At 46.4% G+C, this 23,353-nt stretch overlaps 1 protein-coding gene across 1 annotated transcript; it reads left to right on the top strand.

Annotated features, from left to right (window-relative positions):
• Positions 1 to 2,261: 2,261 nt before the first annotated feature.
• Positions 2,262 to 15,890, top strand: P32 (complement C1q binding protein P32). Its single transcript, XM_037236339.1, has 5 exons — positions 2,262 to 2,585; positions 6,144 to 6,294; positions 9,557 to 9,753; positions 11,082 to 11,170; positions 15,592 to 15,890. The coding sequence occupies exons 1-5, from the start codon at positions 2,480 to 2,482 to the stop codon at positions 15,736 to 15,738; spliced, it is 690 nt and encodes a 229-aa protein (XP_037092234.1). The 5' UTR covers positions 2,262 to 2,479; the 3' UTR covers positions 15,739 to 15,890.
• Positions 15,891 to 23,353: the final 7,463 nt, after the last annotated feature.

Genomic DNA, 23,353 nt, shown 5'->3' with positions numbered 1-23,353 from the left:
GGAAATGGGTCCTGATCCCCAGACGTGTCGCCGGAATAATCTGATGGCAAATCCGTCACGTTTCGGTAATCGACGTAGGGTCGATATTTTGTCGTCCGACACGTTGTCGGACATATACGGCTTCGGAAGTGAGTGCAGTTTGATGTGCGCGACTGTTAATGGCTGCCATGGAAACGCAGGGTGGGCTGCGGGCTGCAACGCAGCACTCGCGTAAAGCATATTCGACATGGCTGGTGTGGTTTCTGTGGTTGTTGTCGGACAACTGTCGCTGTCGACTTCGTCGTCTGGTGTTGATGGTTAGATTTGTGCAACTGCTCCACGGAACATTGATGTCAAATTGGAGGTTGGCACATTTCAAGCGCCCTTTCGAAAGAAGCTAGCTAATAACTTAGTCATGTTATTCGGTTCTAATATGAGACGGGGCTTGCATTTTGCTAGTGCCGCGTACATGTGTTGTTCTGTCTTGTAAGCATTGTTCCCATTGCATCCCTCCCCCCTTTGCAATCCCTGCCTCCTTTGCACAGTATCCGGGTAGCGATATGAGGGGCGGAAAGCCGCCGACCGGCCAACAGGCCGGGGAAGGCGTCTGAGCGCACAGGCCGCGCCAGAAGGGCTGCTACGGGCCTAGTCGATACCAAGATCATCAGAGAGACGCCGGGGATGTGGCCGGGGATAACTGCGCCCCACGCCCCAAACGTTAGAAGCATGTCCCGAGCAGGAGGCAGAAGCGGGGAGGGGCATCCGGCAGAGCCGCGCCCCACGCCGCTCGCGTGTCCGCCGCACTGGAGTTGACGGATCACCAGCGGATGACCAAGAAAGATCTGTGCAGAGCCGAGCAGTAGGCCAGAGTTGAGCCAGCTGATACAATCACCCGCTGCGGGCCAGTTTGGAGTCCGAGTCCGAGCTCGAGACCAAGCTCCGGCCGATCGGCACGCGGCACAACCCACCATAGAAAGCAAAACTCAAGACCAAACATAACCCCGGGTCATACCGACGCCCGCCCCCCGAGGCCCTGGGCCTGTCCCTGGCCAGGTTGGCTGATGGCCAGGGCCTTGAAGGGGAGCACGTCGAACAAAATAGCGGGAGCGTTACATTCAGGAAGAGGGCAGCCACGAGAGGGCAAGAGATGATCCCGGCGATAGCACGAACTTATTGGATAATTGGAGCCGTGAATTTTGATGTGGCACGTAGGTGCTTGCTGGCAAAACGCGCTACTTTGACATAGATATGATGAAAATAATGTGCATTGCGACGCATTGTACATCACCGGTCAGTTCATTTAGGAACTAGCATGAGTCTTCACGAAGAATAAAATCGGAATTGACTCTGTGCTTCGACACGTGACTGTTGTTTGCGACGCGAATACCTCTGAATGTACTTTTGAAACAGCTAACGTTCGTTCATTTTGGAGCTAACTCGATTTCAACGTCTTTGCTAAATGCATCACATTGAGGTCAGAGAATCTGCTTGGAAGCGCGATGAGTCACATGAGTAGGACAATGCCCTTATTAATTACTTTGGCTTCAAACTCGGCGAGTCGTCAATGAATCATTCAGAGCACGATCGTTTTAACATTCTGCAGGAAATTGCCAGAAAATGGATTACTTTCCCGATTACTGGTCTCTACGTTAACAAATTCAGTACACATTTCAAGCACACAGGTTTGATTGTTTCGGACCGCACTTCAAGGAGAAAGATTTTGCTGCCTTGTCTACGCTTTAGGTAAGTTTATCAGTTGCTTCGGTCTTCATTTCCTTATTTTAGTGGCCTAACTAACGAGGACATGATATGACGTCAAGCGTTGAATGAATGCCATGCCATGAATGTTATGGGTTCTTCGGCCGTGGGGTTGATTCAGCATGGCTTGGAGCTAATCGTTCGGGTTGCTCCTTTTAAGATGCGCCCATTAACTTTCCGTTTGCATATATATTCCACCTTAGACAATGAATTCCCGAAAAAGCTTTGTGAGAGTTCTGTCTCCCGGGTTTCCAGCCCGAGGCGCTCGGGTGGGACGTCAGCCAATTATTGATTGATAAACCTTGCAGCTGATATTATGGTCTGTTTTGAAAAGAAATAGTCCTGGTATGATCTAAATGACGATATTCAACGGATCCCAATCTTAGAAACGTTTCAAAGAGCCAAGAGAACTGCGGTTCGCATGTATCCGCCGTTGAGCATTTCGTGCCGATTACACTTGTGACGTCATCAGTCGAAGCAGCGGAATTTGGCCGGACGGTTATACCTTCTGTTCTAGGGCCTTGGGTTAATAGGTGTTGGCGGTCGTCGCACGTGTGGTGTCATGAGTGCAGGGCCGGTATAAGAGAGTAAAACGTTTTCGTTTGAGCGGCATAGTACCTATATCGGCTGTTAATAATCTTTAAGCGTTCTTTCCACTTAGGATCGAGATGGCCTCGACGATTGTGCGGAGGATTAGTTCGCCGTTGGCTAAACTCATAACAAGCTCCAAGCCGGCAATGAAATGTGCGATTTCTGCGGGCCAAATCCGCTGTCTGTCTGTACCAAACAGAAGAATTCTGACGTGTTCAATGTTCAGAAACAATATGTGAGGTGCTTACAAAGTTCAGGTATGTACAACATGAAAGATGCGTGACCACGTGGTTGATCACCGATTCACGAGTTCAGTTTCCACCAGTAATGGTTACATTTCCCTGCTGTCTTCAAGACAAAACCACCCAAAGCCTGTGGAATTAGAACATACAGCACCAATTTTACCAACTGAACAATGTTTAGTATCAGTGCAGTCTTAAAAGTAATAGCAACATAGGAAGATTATGCTCTTGCACCAGTCAACCATTGGAATCAAAATTGGTATCTTCCACTTCTGAATGTCTGCACAACATCAGTAAGCTAAACCCTGTGTATTTGCTGAGCTCAGACCAGGCCAGATTGTGTTAAATTCTCATTTTTTTGCAAATTTGCATGGAAAATGTCTTTTGAATATGCTGTTCCAAATTTATATTTGCAATATTGTAATGGCTTGAAACATAGGCTCCCTTTCTGCTGATGTTTGTGATGACCATGTGAAAAACTGAGTGTGGAAGTCTATTTTATTCATGCGCTAAAATTGCTGCTGCAATGTTGTGGTCTGCATGTTCAGTATGATATCTGTCATTGAAACATGGGAACATTGCTCTACTCACCAGATATATTTGGTGCAGCATGTATTTTATGCAGCCTGGGCTTTATATTTTTCCAGCAGAAGGTTAGAGTAGGTGCCAACTAACACAACTGGTACAATAGACATTATATGACCATAATGCAATCTCAGTGTTCCACATTCATTAATCAACACAAACATCAGGTTGCTGCAATGGTGTAGGCATACATTGGTACCTAATGTCAGCAAAAAATCATTGTACATCATTTGTTGTGGTTAAGGTGGAACATCTTGTAAGTAATCATAAAACAGGTAGATTCATGCTCCTACTTTTGAATTTCAATAACTATGATAGCAAGCTCCCCAGCGCCCCGCACACTCCACTGCCTTGACTCCCAGGCTGTCTCTGGGCTATCCTTGTGTGATTACAATATTTCTGCCTATCAAGAACCATAAAAAATGTAGGGGGCCAAGGTAACAATAATAATGCAATGAAATATGTTTCTTATTGCGCGTAGGTACGTTAATAAAACAGACAGGCCAGAATAGTCCAGAACAAAGCCTAAATTAGCCTAAATTTGCCTCACCTGACAACTTAACCTAACCTAACCTCCCCACCCTATCCCCTATGGCGTCGGGGTCGCGGTTGCGGTTGCTGCGTGTCTGCGGTGCTCGGATGTTCGCTATCGTAGTTATTTAAGTTCCAACGTAAGAGTTTAGATGACCTGTTTTGCGATTAATTACGATATGTTCTACCTTAAAAATGACAGTTGATGTGCAATGCCCTTTTTTAACATGAGGTGGCAATGTATACCCTGACCGCTGCAACACTGTGACCACAGTGTATAGTGTACCTTCTGTGATTTGTGCACTAGTTAGTATCTGAACTAGAACCTGGTATCACTGAACATGGCTTGTATTACAGTTGAGAAGGGTTTTCATCTTGGCTGGCAGAAACAATTTTGTCATTTTCTGGTTTTTGCAGGCATTAACTGGCAGAAACTCAGGTCATGGATTATGTTTTTCTTTTTGATACCAGTTTGGAATATAATGGACTACAAACAGCTACACAATGGAGAAAGTCTGCCTACATTATTTATGCACTCATGCCAGGCATGAGTAAGTGCTTTCTCCATATTGTTGAAATAATTTCCCTCTTTTTTCCTGACCAGGTGTTGTCGCGTAAAAACCTGCCAATAACCGAAGACTGACCTGACCCATAAAGGAGTTAGAGTGCCAAAAACATTATAAGGTACCTACCAAATACTATGCGGAACAAACTTGGAGTGACGCTAACAGTGACGCCTCCAGATGGGTACCTAATGTAGCAGTATCTCAAGGAAATTGTGTGCATTTCAGTAAACCAGTTTTTTCCGTATTCATTTGGGGTCTCAAAGGAGCATTGGGACATGAGGAGCATTGCCCCCCCCCCCCCCCCGAGCATATAAATGACACAACTGGACAACAAGCATTGTATAAGAGTCTGAAAAATCGGCGTTCGAGAATCAAAGCTAAACCCATTTAACCACGTTTCGCCCCGCTAACACGGTCGACGCCTTCCCGCTTCTGTGGTACGGATTTGCGGAAGGGTGCGGCGTTTGGCACGTGTGTCACGTTCGTGCCCCTGATATGCACGCTGGCTGATCATGCTATACATGCGATATGACAGCCCGGTCTCAACCATCCAAGTTTTATGGTGTCCGAGATGCGGTCGTTTTTTCCATCCTTGTCACCACCCGCGAATGGAAATTTACACCCCTCTGCACGCGATGCACCCGAGTGCCGCTTCAGGAGCCGTATGCAGACATGCAGTGGCTGACTGAGGACAACACCAACGCTTCCACAGTGTTCTTTAAAGTCGCATTGGGGGTGATGTGGTACGGGTGAGAAACACCTTATATCGAGTGCATTGCGAGTCATTGTGTCGGCATGTGCTTGGAAGTGGAGGTGACGATCTTTGGTGACTCCGAGAGTCCCGACTGATGTGGAGCTAGAGACTTCTGTACCACAGAACGTGTGTGACTGGTGGTAATACTGGTGGTAATACAACGCTGTTGGAGTGCCCGATGACTACGTCTAACGTAACGCAATTTTCGGCACCATCCGCCCCGCTCTCTGACCTCATCTGACCTTGAGCGGCCGCTGCCACCGGCCGCGAGTCATCCCAGTCATGGGAAAAAGCGAGTACCAGATTGACCCGAACCCACCCACTCTGTCACGGGTAGGTTGAGAGGGAACCGCTGTAACCGGTTGAGCTACTGGGGGAACCTAATTTTCATTGATCTGTAAACATTTCAATATTTTCACTCGTATGCAGGGTGTTAAATTAAGAAGGCTGCCCACGATATGAAAACAGCCAGCATTCTTGACTCGTAGTCAGTGCAAAGTCACCCGTCGATGAGCCAGCGTCAGCAGACTTAGCCGACGATTTGCTGCGAGATAGTACTGGGTACGTTTTCAGCATCATGAACTTCAGCGGAAAATCTGTTGCTACGTTATGTGCGTGTGCAACATAGCCAACCCGTTCCCGTTCCCACCGGACCAAGGTCAGACCTTGGGTCAGACCACTGTTATTGCATCTCAAATGCTCATGGGAATCTGCATTTAATTAGGCCCTAAAATTCTGGACAGTAATGAATAATGCAATAACAGCAGAGCAAGCTTTCTCGTTTTATCATATCAGACCTGACTTGATTTTCTCTTTCCTTTCGCATCAAATCTTTGAAGCTGGAGCTCTCTTGTACTAGTCTCATGCCCCTAGACACATTACATGTCCCCTTCATGTAGCAACATTTTGCCCCAAGTCGTTTACTTTCGTAGTATTGAGCAGATATCAGTCTGTACAACATATTTCGGTTGCCAAAAATAGTCTTTGGAACTTCTGTGTTCGTTGATCGCTTTTAGCGTGGTCTGCGACGCATTGACACGCCTGTGTTGAATCTAGTTCTGGCAAGCCATCTTTGTTGGTAGAAGGTTTGTACTATCAGTAGGTGTGACATATTGTATAACCCGTTCCTTTTTCCAGGCGACAAGGAGCTCCTGGATTTTCTCGGTGAGGAGATCGTTGCAGAGACCAAGCAAGGGAAGTCCGACAAGCTACCGTCCCGCATCGGAGAATTTGACGTCAAGCTGGACCAGGCAGAAGTCACGCTGACAAGGCAGCACAACAATGAAACGTACGGTAATCTCAAGTCAAAAAGCTTTGGTGTGCCACAAAGCGCTCTGTATTGGAATTGTTTTTCGCAGAATTTTCTGTAGGATGGGAGACATATTGGGCTGATGTCTATGCCTGGCGTACTGATGTGTGTGTGTGTGGGGGGGGGGGGGGGGGGGGATGAATGTCATGTGTGCCGCCCTCTTGATCGTTTTAAACTTTCCATTGCTGCTCTCTGTCGATAACGGGTGATCGCCTACTGACCATACGTGCCCTGTCCCACCAGACTTCAGAGTCTCACCACGTATGTCTGCTTCTCTGTGCTCTTCTTCTCTGACCGACAGAGCGCGAGTAGTTTCTGTGTAGGACCTGCCAAAGCTGCATGGTATCTTGCAGATGTAGTTCTTTGTATGTTTCTTAGACATCGGTGATTGGACTTGGATTAGTCTTCGCCGCTGAGCTGAGCTACTTGTCCGGGTGCTGTATGGTCCCCAGATTTATCAGTAACCTTGGAAGACAATAATGACATCGCTGTTGGTTTTTCATTTAGCTGCCCTGCTTGTTCTGTTTGTTGGTCGGAGTAGGAGAGCACACATAGGCGACCATGCGGGGTTAAGCTCTGAAGTCGGGCGTGGCAGAGCAGAGCATTCGTGGTCAGGTGATCACCGACCGGCGTGGGATGATATAGCCATTAGCGCCAGGGAGTTACACTGCAAAGTAAGAAAGGTCAAGGGGGTAGCACACATGGAATTTGACTTCAAGCGTCGTCAGTAGGCCGAGCGTATGTATGAACTCAATATGGCTCCCATTTTTTAGGAAAAATCCCCAAGTATCCAGGAAATAAACCGGGTCAATTATGATACCGGCCGTGTGTCCTCCCGGTTAGCTCAGCGGTAGAGCACTGGATTCGACCATGTGTCGAATACCAACCAAGGAGAGAATTCCGGTTAGGACGTGGCTGCAAGCTGCACACTATCCAATCCGTCCGAGCACTCAACAGCAGCCACACACAGCAGGAGAGTTAGCGGACCGGAACGTCGCGTTCGTGCAAACATACTTGACAAGGACGATAGTCTGAATAATGTTTGCAATTATGACGTCGCGCGTCCTTTGCAGTTTTTTGTTACCCCTTAACGCACTCAAGAACAGCCGCACACAGCAGGAGAGGTACCGGACCGGACCGTCGCCTTCATGCTTTCGTGTTCATGCTAACATACTTGGCCAGGACGATAGCCTGAATAATGGTTGCATTTATGATGTCATGCGTCCTTTGCAGTTTTGGTTTCCCCTTAACGCATTTGCGGCATGGAGGTAGTATCACTGTACATCGGTGAATGTGACATGCGACAGGTCAAATCAACTCTTAGAGTAAGGCCTAGTGTGCAGGGACTCTTCTTTACGTCCTGCTTTGTTCAACTACATGCCGTGAGCTCAAACATGTCCGTAGGTCAGTAACGTGGTCCATAAAGGGAAGGTGCTTCTTCAGTAGCCAGCTTCATGTAAGAGAAAGATGTGTTAACTTTGCCTTAGGGCGTTGCTACGAAGGGCTTTGCTTCGACTTTGTTTGCGCATAGTAAGGAGGATCCAAGTGTACTCCTGCAGAAGTAAAAACCCATTAATCATGAGAAAAGGTCGAAATCAGAAGGTACTCGGTGCTTCACCGAGCATCCAGCGTATTTCATGAACTCAGCTAATTGAACCATTAAATAAAAATTATCTTCGGAAATAAAGAAAAGAAAAAGATTTCGTTCCCTGCCTTAAAATTAATATTGTTGATCATAAGGGACGGCCAAGAGCAGAAGAGCAGGAAAGTTAGGCCGATAATTAACTTGCAGTGCGAAATTGCTGAGCTGTGCGGCGATTGAAGCATATCAACGGCGGACTGTGTACGAAGGTCGGGCGTTGTGCACATCATAAAAACAACACAACTGCAGTTCGCATGGTAAATTGGAAGGCACAGGAAATATGTGTTTGGCATCCAGTGGATAAAGGATGGCAAGCTGGTATGAAAGTATGTCTCTTTCCCGTACGTCGTGGATATCACGAGATTGATGTTCTCTTTCTTGCCTCCTTACGTGCATACGTGATGTGAGTTTACAAAATGCACAGGTTACAGTAGGGATAGTCAGCTGTTTCAGTTAACTTATGTGGCTTAGATGCTATTGCCTGCATGTGCATTGCCTGCAGTACAGGGAGGCTCGGTGTGCGGACACAGGAACCCAACAGTTTTGTTTCAGACTTTGCACTTAACGAACGAAACCAACAGTTTTGTCCACTTCTGCGGGTTGGTGAACGATGTGAAGATTTATAGCATGCCTTCATTTCAAGGAAATATAAAGTGATCGGCATTGCTGTGTCAGTTAGGGGACATATGCGGTCAATCGGCACCTAAACGCCAAAAGTACACGCAAAGTAATGGCAAAATTATGCTAGGTTGTACATTTGGTGTACCAAATGTGTGTCTGGGTAATAGCAAGGAATAAGACAAATTCATCTTGTGAAATTCGCGACGTTCATGACAGGTATGTTAAACGGCTTGCCAGCTTTATCCAGGTGGATTTCTCGGCGTAAAATCGGGGTGCCTACGAGTTGGCATATCAAGTGCAGTGAAGCTGCTTTTGTCACATATGCGTGCGTGTGCCCGACGTACAAAGTCCGCCCTTGAAATGTGGCCATTTCATAGCTCAGGAATTTTCCCGTTGCAGATTGGGTCTCGCTCTGATTGTTTTGCTCTTTCACTCTTGGGGATGTGCCGACTTCGCAATGATCATCAACACTTGATTTTACGACGAGGGAAGAGAGAATCTATTGATCTTACTTCATTTATCGAAGTTAAGAAGCACTCCATGTCAAATCAGCGAGTTTATGTGAACTGATGGGTGCTCGGTGAAACGCTTGGTAACTTTGCGCTTCATGTTCCCCGCGGATTGTCAAATTTTGCCGCCGTATGAAGACATGGTACTCCTTATTCTAAGCACCCGGATTCGAAGTAAAAACGCTGGGGGTAACCCCTCACGCCAACATTGTACGCCGTTTCACTTTATGAAACTGTCTACAGTGCTGTTTTGTATGTCCCCGTCATGGGCCGCACACGTTGTCATGCGTGCGGGTTGTATGACGCGGTATTATTGTCACACGTTATGCACATCTTTAATGCATTCCGATCCGATCTTGTAGTGCCGAATCTCGATCCGTTCTGAATGCTTCTTTTTTCGTTCTTTTTTGTCCCCTACTTCTCGCGTCTAGCGTCACGATTTCATCGTTCCGTTACTATTTTGCCCCAGCGTCACCGTTACGCTGAACGTCAACCACTCGGTGGACTCGGACCCAGAGTCTGAAGACCTGACCGAGAGTCAGGGCAGCGAGCAGCTGAAAGCGCGACCCACCTTCAACGTCGACCTCCAGAAGAAAGGGCGTACAGTCAGCTTCACCTGCTCCTACACAGACGGAGGCGTTGTTGAACAGCAAGGCGAACAGTACAGTGAGTCCAGGCATTCCCTCCTGCGGTGTCGTAGTTTTGCTTGCCGTGTTTTGTCTTACTTATGCGAACAAAACAATTTCCGCACTTCTCATAGTCTGGGCCATCGTATAGCAGTTAGGCGGCATAGAAGCATCAAATCTCACGGTGGCCGTGCCCATTACTGGTGCCTAGCAAATACTTTCCGCTTCGCACTGAGCACAAGGTGTAAAAGCGTAACGTAGGGGCTTAGTTGTGCCTCTGCCCCCACATCGTCATAAGGCGCATTTTCGTATTACGACATTTCCTGAACTCTGGAACATCCCTGGCTGCCAATCCAGCCTCCTTGGCCCCTTGCACCGCCTCCGGCTCTGTCTCCGTCCTCTCCTTCTCCTTCTCTCTCCTCCTTGTCGTTGTTGTCCTTGTCCTTCTCCTTGTCCTTGGCCATTCAGTCATGAAACGCACGCGGAACGGCACACGTCTTATTTTCAAAGTGTTCGAAAATCACTTCAGCACTAAGGTAGGAAAAGTAGTGGGGTTGAAAAAGTCCCTGCTCTTTTGTTCACTGGGAATTCACTCGAAATGCTTCGCGCTCGGAATGCCCTGCTATGGGTTCATATCATCTAACAAAATTTTCTGTGTGCGTACTATGCTTCCACCCAAACTGTGCCGTCTGTTGTGACGAATGATGTTTACGCCGTTTTGCCAGATTGGCTGCAAATAATAATGCGTACTACGCAATTTTTTTTTTTTGCTCTAATTGCGTACGATAGCTATATACCAATTTTTATAGGTGTGAAATTTATTTAGATTCGGCGTGGTGGAGTGTGGATGTACTGTGGTGCCGCCTTTATACAAAATGGCTACTTTGGAGGGCCGGCTTTTCCGAGTCATCGTGGTGCGTCTTTCAAGTACAGGTAGCCAATTCAGTGTGATCCCGGATCTTAATCCTAAATCTTAATCTTGTACTGTGTATGCATGGGATTTCCGCGCTGGACGATCCGGCACCGAAATCCTCATCTTCATTATGCTGTTCGGTTATACTGTACGGATCAATGGACGATGTAAAAGGTGCATGAAATACCGAGCTGACATCGAGCCGGTATGGACTCTTTGCCTCGGATTCCACAGCCATTTGGAAACTGGTATTCTGGCCTCGTGCCCATCTGTTTGTTAAGCCCTCGGCAAAAAGTGAAGCCTTACAACGGCCTCAGTGGCACGTTGTTTCAAGGTCAATTCTTTGTACAGCAGTGATGTGCAGCAGCGACGGCATGTTATGAGGTTGTCGACATACTTGGATAGGTTTGTTGCTGATCTAAGGAATTATACATTTGTGCCCTCTCTCCCAACAGATGACAGCTTTTCGATCGACGAAGTGGTGATGTTCGAAGGCGAACACCACGAAAAGAACTTCTCTGTGTCTGGGGAGATCCTAGATGGGGTAAGTACGCTCGTGGAATCTACGGCTTATCGTCATTCCAGTAAGAACGGATTATAACCATGGCACGCGGTGTGTGGGTATGCGGCCACTGTGGCTTTTTACACGTGGATTCCAGTAAGATACGTATTGTCTGTCGTTCTTCCTGCGCCGCTGGCGGTGGATTCCTGCCATCATGTTCTGTTCGTCGTTTGCAAAATGAACCTTTCCTATACATCGAAATGAAAGAGCTCTGGGACGTCATCATGAAAGTCATAGACAATCACCCATTGGATATGTATGGTGTCGCATCACTTTCGCGCGTGGCAAAATCAGATCCACGTGCTAAATCAGTGTACCGGAAGTGTGGTTGAGTCCAGGATGTAATTATAGGATGACTTGTGTTCAAAACCCAGAACTAGATGACGTGATTGGTGACATTTCCGTGCTCGAAATCGCAGGCGGAAGACTTTGAAAGAGAACGACATGAAATACAACGTCTAAAAAGCAAGGCTACGTCTTTCATATTGGCCCAATCACAATGCATACCTTAGAGCTAGTTGCTAAGTGGGACTGAAGGGATCGTGTGCAGGTATTGATCGACAGCTGAGCTCAAATCAGAATGAATATGGAACGCAATTAATTCCGGCGCTTTGTTTTCGATCAACGCTTGATGCCTTTAATGAAATGAAGGGTTCCGTGTTTGAAATCTCGTGCTGCTCAGAGCATCGAAAGTCTGTGACTGAGGATTGTGCAGGAATGAAAATTAGGAGTCGAAGATGGAAGGAAGCGTGGTCAGTTGCGGGCGAGTGATATAACAAACTTTCTATGACATGCTAGGCCACTCAATGACATCTCATCACTCAGGGATGCGTCTTAAAAGCAGCGCTCCGACATCGACGACAAATTCCCTTTGAGATGATTAATAGTTTGGTATCTGGTTCGGAAGTCGTGGTGCGATCTAGTTATTGATGTAAGTGACTGTTCCACATTTATATGACGTTTTCAGCTGAGATGGCCATTTCCGAGATCACTTCCTGTTCACAGTCATGCCATTTTTAATAGTCTAAATCCCCTCTTTCTTGATGGAGGTGCTCATAAACTTTTACAACTCGTACTTGTGCGCGCCGCCTATTTTGAAGTCGCTCAGAGATGTATGACGTCCTGAGACGTCACACGAATTCCGCTCACTCAATGGTCATACTGCGTTGAAGGTAAAAAATTGGCCATCGACATATCCGTGTGTAAAGCAGGTCAGCACGAATCGCCGCGTCAACAGAGAGCAGTCGATTTTCAACCATTTTAACGCGATAAATACATGTCTCAAACGTGAACCACGTTTTGTGATATAGAATACAGATAATTTGGCAGTCCTGCAGATTATGATGGACGTGAGACTGAAAATGGAATGGCTTAAGAATGCCGCCGTAACCGGAACGTCAGTGTAAGTAAAGCAAACAACTGACAGAAAAATATACTGATACGCCAAGGGAAAGGGCCAAAACCCGCACGCCAGACGATCGTCGGGGTTATCCCATACGCATGAATTTAACAAGCGATGCCATTTGCTTCTTTTAAGTAAAGTGTTACGCATTTATGTGGGGTTTTGAACTGAGGCAGCCATTTTGAAGAGCATTGAGTGCAACTCACAGCCCTACCCTTCTTAAGACATAAACCCCGCTAGTTTCTAAGCCACACGCTCGCGAAAATAAGCAGACTAAGTCTGTGGGTTTATTTCAACTTCGCCCAAGCGCCCATGGCGCCATGGTGACTTCATTTAAATCCTGCCATTCCATTGGCCGTGCAGCGATCAAGGCCAAGAAAAATATAATTGTCGAGTCGTTCATATCTGACGTTGGCTAGCGCGATTTGCAGATATAACGCCGTCAATTGGCTCTCCATCAGTGTTGTGCAAGGTACGATAACGTAATCGAACAATGACAGCGAGGAGCATGCTAGCTAAACAAAAAGAAACTGTGTTGTTGATGACGGTCTTTCACTTAAAAGTACGCCAATAGTTATAAAGTGGCTTATTTCATCATGTCTGACGCTTCCTTCAATATCTTCAAATGTGGAACATTGCCTTTAAATGTCGTGATTACTGAAGGCGCAGGCTGACTTTGGCTAGGCTGGTGTACCCGAGGCAGTATTGAACATGGTATTGTATTGTGTTGTATTTTCCCGCCCAATTGGAGTGTTTCGCGGTTGAAGTTGTTGAAGTAAACCTCGCGTATGATAAAATAAACTCACTTATTACTTTTGGTGTACTCTTAAGAGAAGAAGACTTTTTAGACTGCCCAATTTTTCAATTTAGTAGATATGCCCTTGAATACGTCATTATTTGATAGCGCCATCGTGCCTTGCACAACAGTGAGTGAGAGCCCATTGACGACCGTTTCATATTTAAATTGTGCTTACGAGCGCCAGCTATAAACGACTTGGCAATTATATCTGTCCTTGGCCTTGATCGCCGCATGCTGATGGAATGACAAGATTTGAGTGATGTTACTATGGCGTCACGGACTCCTGGGTGACCTTGAAAAAAGCCTCCGCGAAAAGCCTGCACATCTTGGCGGGCGTGTAGCTCAGAAACTAGGACGGTGTATGTCTTAAGAATGGCAGGGCTGTGAGTCGCACCAAATGATCCTCAAGACGGCTATTTCAGTTGAAAACCTATGCAAATGTGGAGCACGCCCCTTAACCAGCGTCTGTTCTCGCAACGGGCGTAATGAACACGAATGCGCATGAAGAGGCGACAGGTAGGCTAAGATGATATAAGGATAGGCTAAGGATGGAAACAGATTCTAGGGTTGCAGGGCAAGGTCTTGGAAAAGGCATTGGGTAAATATATACCAACAAGGAGCTCGTTAGACACCGGGCGCGCAGCCCAACCGACCAACTGGCTTGGATTTAGGACTAAGATAGGCGGTAGTCTATGGTTACACAAAAGGCAACACAGAACGGATGTTAGCTCTCATGTAATACCCATGCTAATCGTACGCGGCAAGCAGTAGTGTGCATTACTAAGTAGATAATCTGGAAGGCGTGCATATGCAAGAGAGGGGAGGTACACCCAAGGGAGAGGCACGTAGCCCCCCAACTGCTGGGAAAATGTGTGTGCGCGCAACTTCTTGTGGACATAAAGTATCATGAGCTAATGGTGTCCAGGAAAACCATTTAAATTGCACTTGGAAAAGCAAAGATGGAACATGTGTGCACTTCCTCCAAGTATTTCATATAATGCCGCAGGTTAGAGCTCAGACTCTAAATTTTGCCCCAGGTGGTATTCAGATTTTGAGGTGATGCGTTGAGACGGAGGCGTTGGTGCGCGTGTGCTCAGCGGCCGTGCAGATCACGGGCGCACGCACATGGTGACTCCCGGGTTACGTGCCTCTCCTTCAGGATTTATGACACGCATTGGAATGCGGGCGAATAAATGTTTATACTAAACTATTTTCAGAAGAACTTAAGATAAGGAGGTCTAGAGCATGCGAAGATGTTTTACGTCATGTAACAATGTTCGCGCTTCTGCGGTGCGTGAATGTATTTTTTTTTTTATAAAAGAAGCACAATTTGTGCCCCTCTCCCACATCTTGAAATCTTGCGCCCGCTCTGGCCAAGAAAAAGTCGCGAGAATAATTCACTCGAATTAGTCTAAAAGGTGATTTGTGTGCTGCATAACTCCTCTGCACCATGCCTTTTGGTTGGAATATTGTAATTTCTATGTATTGTAAACCGTGCTAAAGCAAAACTTGGCCGGCACCAATGCGCTGTCATTTGCGTTTCGAGTGGTGTCATTAAGAGAAATACGAAGATGTCATAAGATCGATCAAGGGTTATGACTTCAATCAATTATAAATCTGCAGATTTCACCCATAGGTGGCACCACAGGGGTTAACTCCGACCGTCATCGGCGCTAACAAATATGTAGGCGACATTAGGGCATGAAGTAAGATGCTATTTGGGAGCTTAAAATCACTGGATCACCGTGATCTCCTACCAGTTACGCATGCAATCGCTTTCCAAAGTTCCTCGTCGAGCTTACGCGCTTGCTCGGTTGGGTTTGCTCACCTACTATGTCATATTTTGCTTCCGGGTCGAAGTGACTTATTTCTTTATAGCAGTGAAGTTCGATGCGTGTTGTGTACACTTGTGTGCCGCTCTCGTGTTTTGTGGTCACCGTGGACCTCTTGCCTTTCGAAACTTCATTTCTATGTAAGTGCCAGCCTAAACAAGAATTGCATGAGTCACTGTACATGCCAGAATAGGAGATGTCATTGCGACGGAAGAACGTTCTCATTATTGACCCCACGTCCCGGTTGAATACACAAGTAAAAGCGATTATTGGCCCGTATCAATTCTATTACTATTTAAATAGCACGCCAAGTCAATTGCGCAGCGGAATGCTATGAAATCGGCCGTGATTGTGTCTGACCTGTTTTCAGGTACTGTACGACTTGTTAATGAACATGCTGGAGGAACGTGGTGTCAGCAACGAGTTCGCCCAGAAGCTGTCCGACTTCTGCACCGAGTACGAGCACAAGTGCTATATCGCTCTGCTTGAGGGAATGCGCGGCTTCGTCAGGGACTAGTAGTTCTGCTCGATGGATGGCGTACCATTTCACGCAGGTGGTGACGATGCGTGGTTGCAACTTGCGCGGCTACCGCCAGCTTTGAACGCTGTATGGTGTCATTAAGCGACCAGCTCTTGTCTTTTGGAAAATATATACACACCTAAATGGAAGCATTGTGTAGGTGTCTTATGCTTTCCGGCTGAAGCTGTTATCGGGAAATGCACGTCCTGCCACTTCGATTTTTATCCAGTTCGTTTTGAAAAGAAAAGAATTGTTGCTACCTGCTTACGCCGCCGTGCGTAGCATAACAAGATAGCAATTTCATGTCCGATGTAACTCTTTCGGACCAAACGTGTTCACCTTCATGTTGCAAAACAGCGACAGCTGCCACGAAAGGAGGCATGATCCGTCACTACTCGAAATTAATTCATAATAAGGAAAGGCGACGTGCATGGCACATTACAAAGCCAAAATGACGGCAGGAAGTGGACAGGTTAAGGCGTGCTATTTTCGCCCGAATTTGTCATACGGACGTGGCGTGAAACGCGTCTCGGTTTTTTCGGACGATTTGCATTTTGGGCTTTAGGCGCGCCTCGAAGGCAGCGGTAAGGTGTATGGGTGGGCTAATCCGGTCTGAGACGGCGATGGTCACATGGGCTGGTAAGTTTTAACCCTTATATCGGTTCACAAATTGCGCACAAAACACACTGACTGGCGATTCAAATACAAGAGGCACAAAGTGTATCAAAAGATCAGCACTAAATGTCTGATTGCCACCACTCATCAGGCGACTCGAGGTCCTCTTTACCAGACACGGTCATCCGACGGTTTGCTGAGTTACGTGGCCCTGTGGTGTCTTAGGAATGTACCGGGCGTTTAGTAAATGAGCTCCTCAATACGTCATTGATGGCGTCAAAAACACTTGTGTGACGTTGAAATACCGCCGGACTCGTGTGAAATTGCCACTTGTGCATACTCGTCACCGTATACCGTCATACTCGTCGACAGGTGGCAGAACGGGCTGAAAATGTTCGCTGAGCCAAATATTTTCATGTGCCTGGGTCGTTACCCTTCTAGTGGTGTTCTTGCATATTTATCGGCGAGTTTAATATATATATATATATAGATATAGATTTAGATATATCAAGTTATAAATTAACTGTGTTTAATGATTAATAATGCAGGTAATTGGGGGTCCTAGTTGAGACGAACATGAGACTGGAAACCGAATAACTTGAGAATAGCGTCGCAGCCGAGATTGGGCATGTCCGTGAAAAATGTCCTTTCGCTGACAAATGTGCTTGAGCACCGGCCAAAACACGCTTACATAATCATCGCCTGGTTTGTAACGCTCGCATTAACTAACAAGGCACCTTGCTGCGTGTTGAAGCATTGCAGCTGCGTCTGTCCATCCGCTACAGCAGCAATTCTGGCGCCGCCAGGCTGACAGCGACTGATGTCAAAAACGTTTCATTACTCAGTCAAACGATGACGCAATGAGGTGCGTGTTCATGCAAGATGGAATTTGCTTATTTAAAACAGTGTTACGGTTAACAACAGTACCAACAACTACAAGTGACCGTTTCCGCCATATGTGATGTTTTTAGTTGTATTTATATACGTGAGGCAGATCCATGCAGTATGACTATTCCAAGCCTCGTATCAAACTGCGCGAAGCGATGGGTCAAATAGATAGCGCTCACGAACAAAAAAAAAGAGAAAAGCACTCCTGGTCATGCATGACGATATAAGCAGAGAAATAAGGCGCCTGATCGGTACCTAGCTGTGTCCTCGTATCATGTGGTTTCTGACCACAGAACAGAACACAGAACACAGAACAGAACACAGAACGTACGGGATGCATTGCACGGATAGAAGCCGGCAGGTCATCAAATGCGGCCACAATGAAACAATTAAACTTCCGACTTGCAGACTGGGAGTATATCAGAAGAGTCGCGAGCCGATCACAATGTCTCATGATGCGCTAATAAGTGTCATGTCTGATAACAAAGTCACGAGCAAGTGTCTCGAGTTCGGATGGCGTCAAAAATTCTGAGTATGGTCTTTGCTGAAAACCACTGAAGCCCCGTAGAATATCGCTAATATGGTCATCTTCCCTTCCTCCAGAAATAAGTCGCTGCGAAGGTTAAAAGCCTCTGCACTAGGCCTATTAAGAACTGCTGTTTGCCTAGATCAGTGACCTCCCTTGACCCTCGTGAAGTCAAATTTTGACATCTTTTGACGTTGCGATCAAGGAATTCGAAAATAGCGTAAAGACGACGTCATGTGGCAGGCTTACTAGCAATTAAGGGGTTGGTTTTGATCTCGACTCTCCCTTTATGAAAGTCAGTGTCCTTAATTATATATATATATATATATATATATATATATATAATTATAAAAAAACAAAAGTCAATGGATTCAGTCGCAGTTCTACTTTCAAAAGTCTTATCGTCTAAGATGCCATCTGAATGTTTTATTATGACTTCGTCTGACTCTTCGTTGTGTCATCATAGCGAACAATTCCTCGGAATTGCCTTCGCTGTTAGCCATGACCTGATTTTGACATGCTTTAAGGTAGCGACCTTAGGAGATACATCTGGTTTTCCCTTTCAAACGATCGCCTGGTCAACTGTCTACAGCTGTACAAAGTTTAATGCGGCTTCGCGACACCGTTCATAAGTTATTTAGGGGAGACATTCGAGAGGAACTACACCCTCACCTGAACGCGCGGTCATAATGAAACTCATTGATTGGAAGGATGTGAATCTCGCAACCAGTCAGAATTCTTCAAACTAGCGTTATGTTTGCTGGTTTCGCAGCCTGTCGGGACATGCACATATGGAGCTCGTTAGAGAGAAGCATTACGGCATGCTAACAGGTGTAATACTAGTGTGTTTATGACGACAATACAAAACCTGAACACGGATGTAGGGGAATTTCCAAACGCATTTCTACTGAGACGGGCCAGACAGCATTTGGTTTGAAAATTCGAAAAGGCCATACTGGCATGTGGATGGGACTCTAGGGAGCTGAAGCGGATTTACTTGTATTCTAAAACGTCAATCCGTTAAGTATTCTACCAGATGAGTATTCCAACGCGTTGCAGAATCGAAACAGTGCAATGCAACCAGTGACTTGCATTCAAAAATAGCATGTCGTGTTCTCGACGGTCTCGACAGTTCTTCCTGTTTTTGCTTCTTCTTGCGTCAACGTGAGAAGTGAAAACGCCCTTTGATCGCGAAGTTGGGTGAGCAATATGTGTGATACGCTGTTTGACGGCGCCGTCCACATGCCCGCGATGGCTCGATCATCCCCGCCGATTTGCTGCCAGCATATTACCATTTACGCCAAGGCCTTCGTGAATGTTAAACAGTACTGGGACAGTGAAAGTATTTTAAATGGAGCGTTCCACATTTGAAGATATGGAAGCAAGCGTCAGATATGATGAAATAAGCTCACGTATAACTATTGGTATGCTTCAAGTGGATAAGGCTGCTTTAGACAATACAAATTATCTACTTAGTAACTATGCTCATGAATACGTCATTGTTTAATTACGTCATCGTGCCTTGCACAACACCGAATGAGAGGCAATTGACGGTCGTTATATCTGGAAGTCGTGCTCACGAACGCTAGGATGACGTGGAAAAAGTCTTCCAGAAACAGTACATATCTTAGCGGGTATGTAGGTCAGAAACTATAAGGCTTTAGGTCTTAAGAAGGACAGAGCTGTGACCTGCACCGAATGGCCATCAGGATGGCTATTTCAGTGCAAAGCCCCATACAAATGTGAAACACTCCCTTTAAGGAGAACTTGTGTTGCTTTGGCGATCTGTCACGAACACACCGATGAAATAGAAAATTAACACCCCACATCTGAGCACTTGTGTCAACACGGGGTCTGAATTATCTGACGCACAAGTAAACGGGATTGTCTGGTGTGTACAGATGTGTCTGATGTACACGAGGGTGATCGAATGCAGCGCCTGCATTTTTTTTTTCACCTCGATCAGAGCAGCAGTGGTCAAGCCATAGCCTCGGATACTACCTGACAGGTCACGTAATACAGTTGTTTGTTGTGGTCTATGGCGGTGTCCACTGGCGAATCTGAGAGGATTTCATCCGGGCAGGGCCTCCTCAAAACGGTGTCAAGGGAAGCGCTGTGCTTTGTGCCTCCAAACTCTTCGAAAATATAACAAATAGGACCAAAAACGACTGCCTCTGTATCTTCATCAGAGGTATCATGGTCAACGCTATCTGTTTGATGTCCATATCAATAATTAAGTTTGCCTCATGCGTATGCGTACGCTTTTATCAAAGGTTGCCGCGCGGCGGGCGACACAGGTCGTCGCTCGGGCCTTCATGGATCGTTAGTGACCGGTGGGATACTAAAAGCGTCCAAATGTCACTGCGTCAGTCGTGGATCCTCCTGCCGCCAGCCGAAACCGTCACCCTCCTGCGTGGAAGACGAGCGCTCTCGCTGCTGCACTTTTTCACTTCCTGTCTCTTTGTGTGTTCGGCGACGATTTTCCTTTTTTCCTTTCGAGCGTCGATTTCTAAGGACTGTCCGACGTGCTCTCGCATGCTGAGGGACATCACAGTTATCTCGGCATCTTGACAGCTCTCGCGTGCTGAGAGACATCATTTATCTGGATATCCTGACAGCACTCGTATAATGAGGTATCACAGTTATCCCGACATCTCGACAGCTCTCGTATACTAAGGGATTAGATGTTGACCGCATGTCATGTCTGACCGCATGTCTGGCGTTGACCGCATGTCAATATCTCTATTCAATTCGGAGACATGCAGAGAAAGCGTTCGAAGGGCCACCTATACGCACTTTTGCGAGGCCCAAAACAGAATTTGTAGGCAAAAGTCATGTTCTCTGGACTTTGTTCTGGACGGTAATGGATAGAAATGCGTTCGACCTTCAGTAAAAAACAAACATTTCAGCATTCCAAAAGTCAAGAGAAAGGGTCACGAGGCCAAGTTTTGAGGTTGCCAAAAGTTATGTTGCATCATTACGAATTAATACATGTAAAGTTTTAGTGGGGTTTGAACCGTTCCACTGCAAGTTATGGGCCATCAAAGAAGGGTCAGCAGCATGACCTCTCAAAACTGTCCGGGGCTATAACTCGGTGACTGTTACTCGGAGAGGTTTAAGCTTGCATAAACGTCGTCAGTGTCTCAAATAACCCTAGAGATAAGCTCCTTAAATTTTTTAAATCACGAAGGTGTACGGCCGTGGCTGAGTTTTCCGGGAATGGGGAGCACCTGGAGCATCACTACAATGGGGACCACCCCCCCCCCCCCCCCCGCTTCCAACTCTGAAATAAAAGTGAGTCGCATCCGTTGGGAACAAATTTTGTATTCGCGTTTCGGAGACAGGCTCAGCCATTACTTTCTTCTTGGGCCCCCTTCTTACTCATTCCTATGTATTTTGCAAAAACTTGTTTATGTAGCCCGACATCTATCGATTATTTTGGTTCTTAACACGCGCACGGGTGGCTGGTTGGATACCCTCCGCTCGGGTGGGGGTCAATTTGACCTCCCCGAGATCTCAAGAACCAAGAGAGCTAGACCCCAAATTTACAAAGTATGTTGACCTGTACGTGAACTCACTTAGTTCAAAGTTTGGTTAGCTAGGTTAAATAAGGTCAAATAAGGTCAAATTTCAGGTTGGTTTCCAAAGGGTCCTGTGAACATAGATAACTGTTCTAAGAAAAAGGCCACATGCTAATTTAAGGTCAGTGACCTTGATTGACCTTTTTAAGGTCATGGTGACCAAATTCATAAAAGACTACTTTGAGTTTTGCATTTCAATAAGCGACAAAGATTGCGCTAGACAGTATGTTCCTAAAAACAACATGTTGGCCTGGGTCATTAACAAAGCAGGTTGGTTTTCACCTTAGACTGACCTTCATACCTGACCCCAGTTAAATGTAAATTGTTCATTCAATTGTTGTGTTGTATAAGAAAGTATCTCAGAGATGTATGACTTCGTCTAACACTCCGTTGTTGGACCAGATTGAACGATTCCCGAGAAATTGCCTTGCCTAATTCTGTCATACGCAGTTGCATGTGCAACAAGGCATCGAGTGCATATCCCTAAATTCTGTGTTTGGACACAATTTTTACGACGGGGTGCATTTAGCTTGGGTGGTGCGGGATAATCGGACACCGGTGGTGGCTTTGATGAGCTGTCAAAGGATGTTGTGCAGCTCAAAACAATCTTATGATCAAGTGGAAACAATTGTCATTGTTTTGAGCTGCACGGCATCCTTTGAGACACCGGGTCACCTTTGAGAAACCGGGTCACCTTTGAGACCGTCCGACGGGGCTCCGTGCTTCGTCCATCTCACCCAATCACTCGCCCAAGCTGCTCCACACGATACAGACATTATGCAAGATTATTCACGCTCTGGAACAAAGTGTCAGTCATAGTGTCAAGAATGAACTATGACGTTGACACTAATACGAAGCCGCTAAGCGCCCTAGCAGAAAACGCTGCAAAAGTGGTGTTCAGTATAGCGCAGAACGGTGCTTGGTTTATGACCCGAATCCGAAGCCAAGGCAACGACTTGAAGCCAAAGTAGAAACCGTAGCCGGTGACTGAAGCTTGGAACTGCAAAGCCCAAGCCGAGGCAGAAGCCAGTAGCTTGGAACTTTGTACACACGAAGCCGAAGTCGAAGTTACCGGTTCGAATATAGGAAACACGATGACAAAACTGAACCCATCAATTTAGAATCACAAGGCCGAAGCCTAAGCCGAATCTAGAATTCAGCCTTGCTTTGCGGAGCTCATACCGAACAAGCTGTATGGTCTGCGGGGGTGGCAGCGCGGGCAAGACCGTTGGAAAGTGAAGTTGTAACTGCATTGGTAAAACCACATGAAGCCGAAGTTACATGAAGCCGAAGCCCGGAGCAAATTGAACAACTGTTCAAAGTCGAAGCCGAGGCCAGCTTTCAAACATGGCACAAAGCCGAAGTCCAACCCGAAGCCAACCGTGTGTAATGACACGAAGCCAAAGCCGGATGCGATGGCAGCGGTGGAAAACGGCTCAAGCCCAAAGCCGAACCCGAAAACTGAGGAGTTGGAGGATATTAGAGGAAAACTGCGGCTTTGTAAAGTCGAAGCAAGGGCCGGCTTTATCCCCATTCTTGCTTTGTATGCGACGAAGTTTGTCAGAAAATCGAATGTTGTTTTCAATTGAGAATGCCATGCTTGGCAGCACCATCGCCGGGTCGTTTTTCACTCACTGGAAGGCCCGGAAGATTTATCCTCACCGGAAGATGTTATTTACGACACGAATACCACTCTGAGCTCGGTTGTATCTGAGAACATAACATTGGTGCGCGCCATGGGCTAAAATCGGAACCAGAACATCCGCTTAGTGGGAATGACAACACGGGTGTAATGGAATCACATTTTCCTAAGACTGCCACGCCATAGCCCGGAGGTCTGTGAAATGAAATGTTATGTGATTTGCACTTCTCCCTACCCCGTTTACCTGAAGGAGAGTGACCGAAATACTCCGGGCCTGAGACGAGCAAGACGTTGATGAGCGGAATCGCTCAAGTCTCAAGAACAGCTTTGTTCAAGTGAAGGTATTAAGGAGCGGAGTAG

The sequence above is a fragment of the Pollicipes pollicipes genome, unplaced genomic scaffold (genome assembly GCF_011947565.3).
Source record: "Pollicipes pollicipes isolate AB1234 unplaced genomic scaffold, Ppol_2.1 Scaffold_7261;HRSCAF=8764_pilon_pilon_pilon, whole genome shotgun sequence".
Lineage (NCBI taxonomy): Eukaryota > Metazoa > Arthropoda > Thecostraca > Pollicipedomorpha > Pollicipedidae > Pollicipes > Pollicipes pollicipes.
This window is presented reverse-complemented; position numbering and strand designations above follow the sequence as displayed.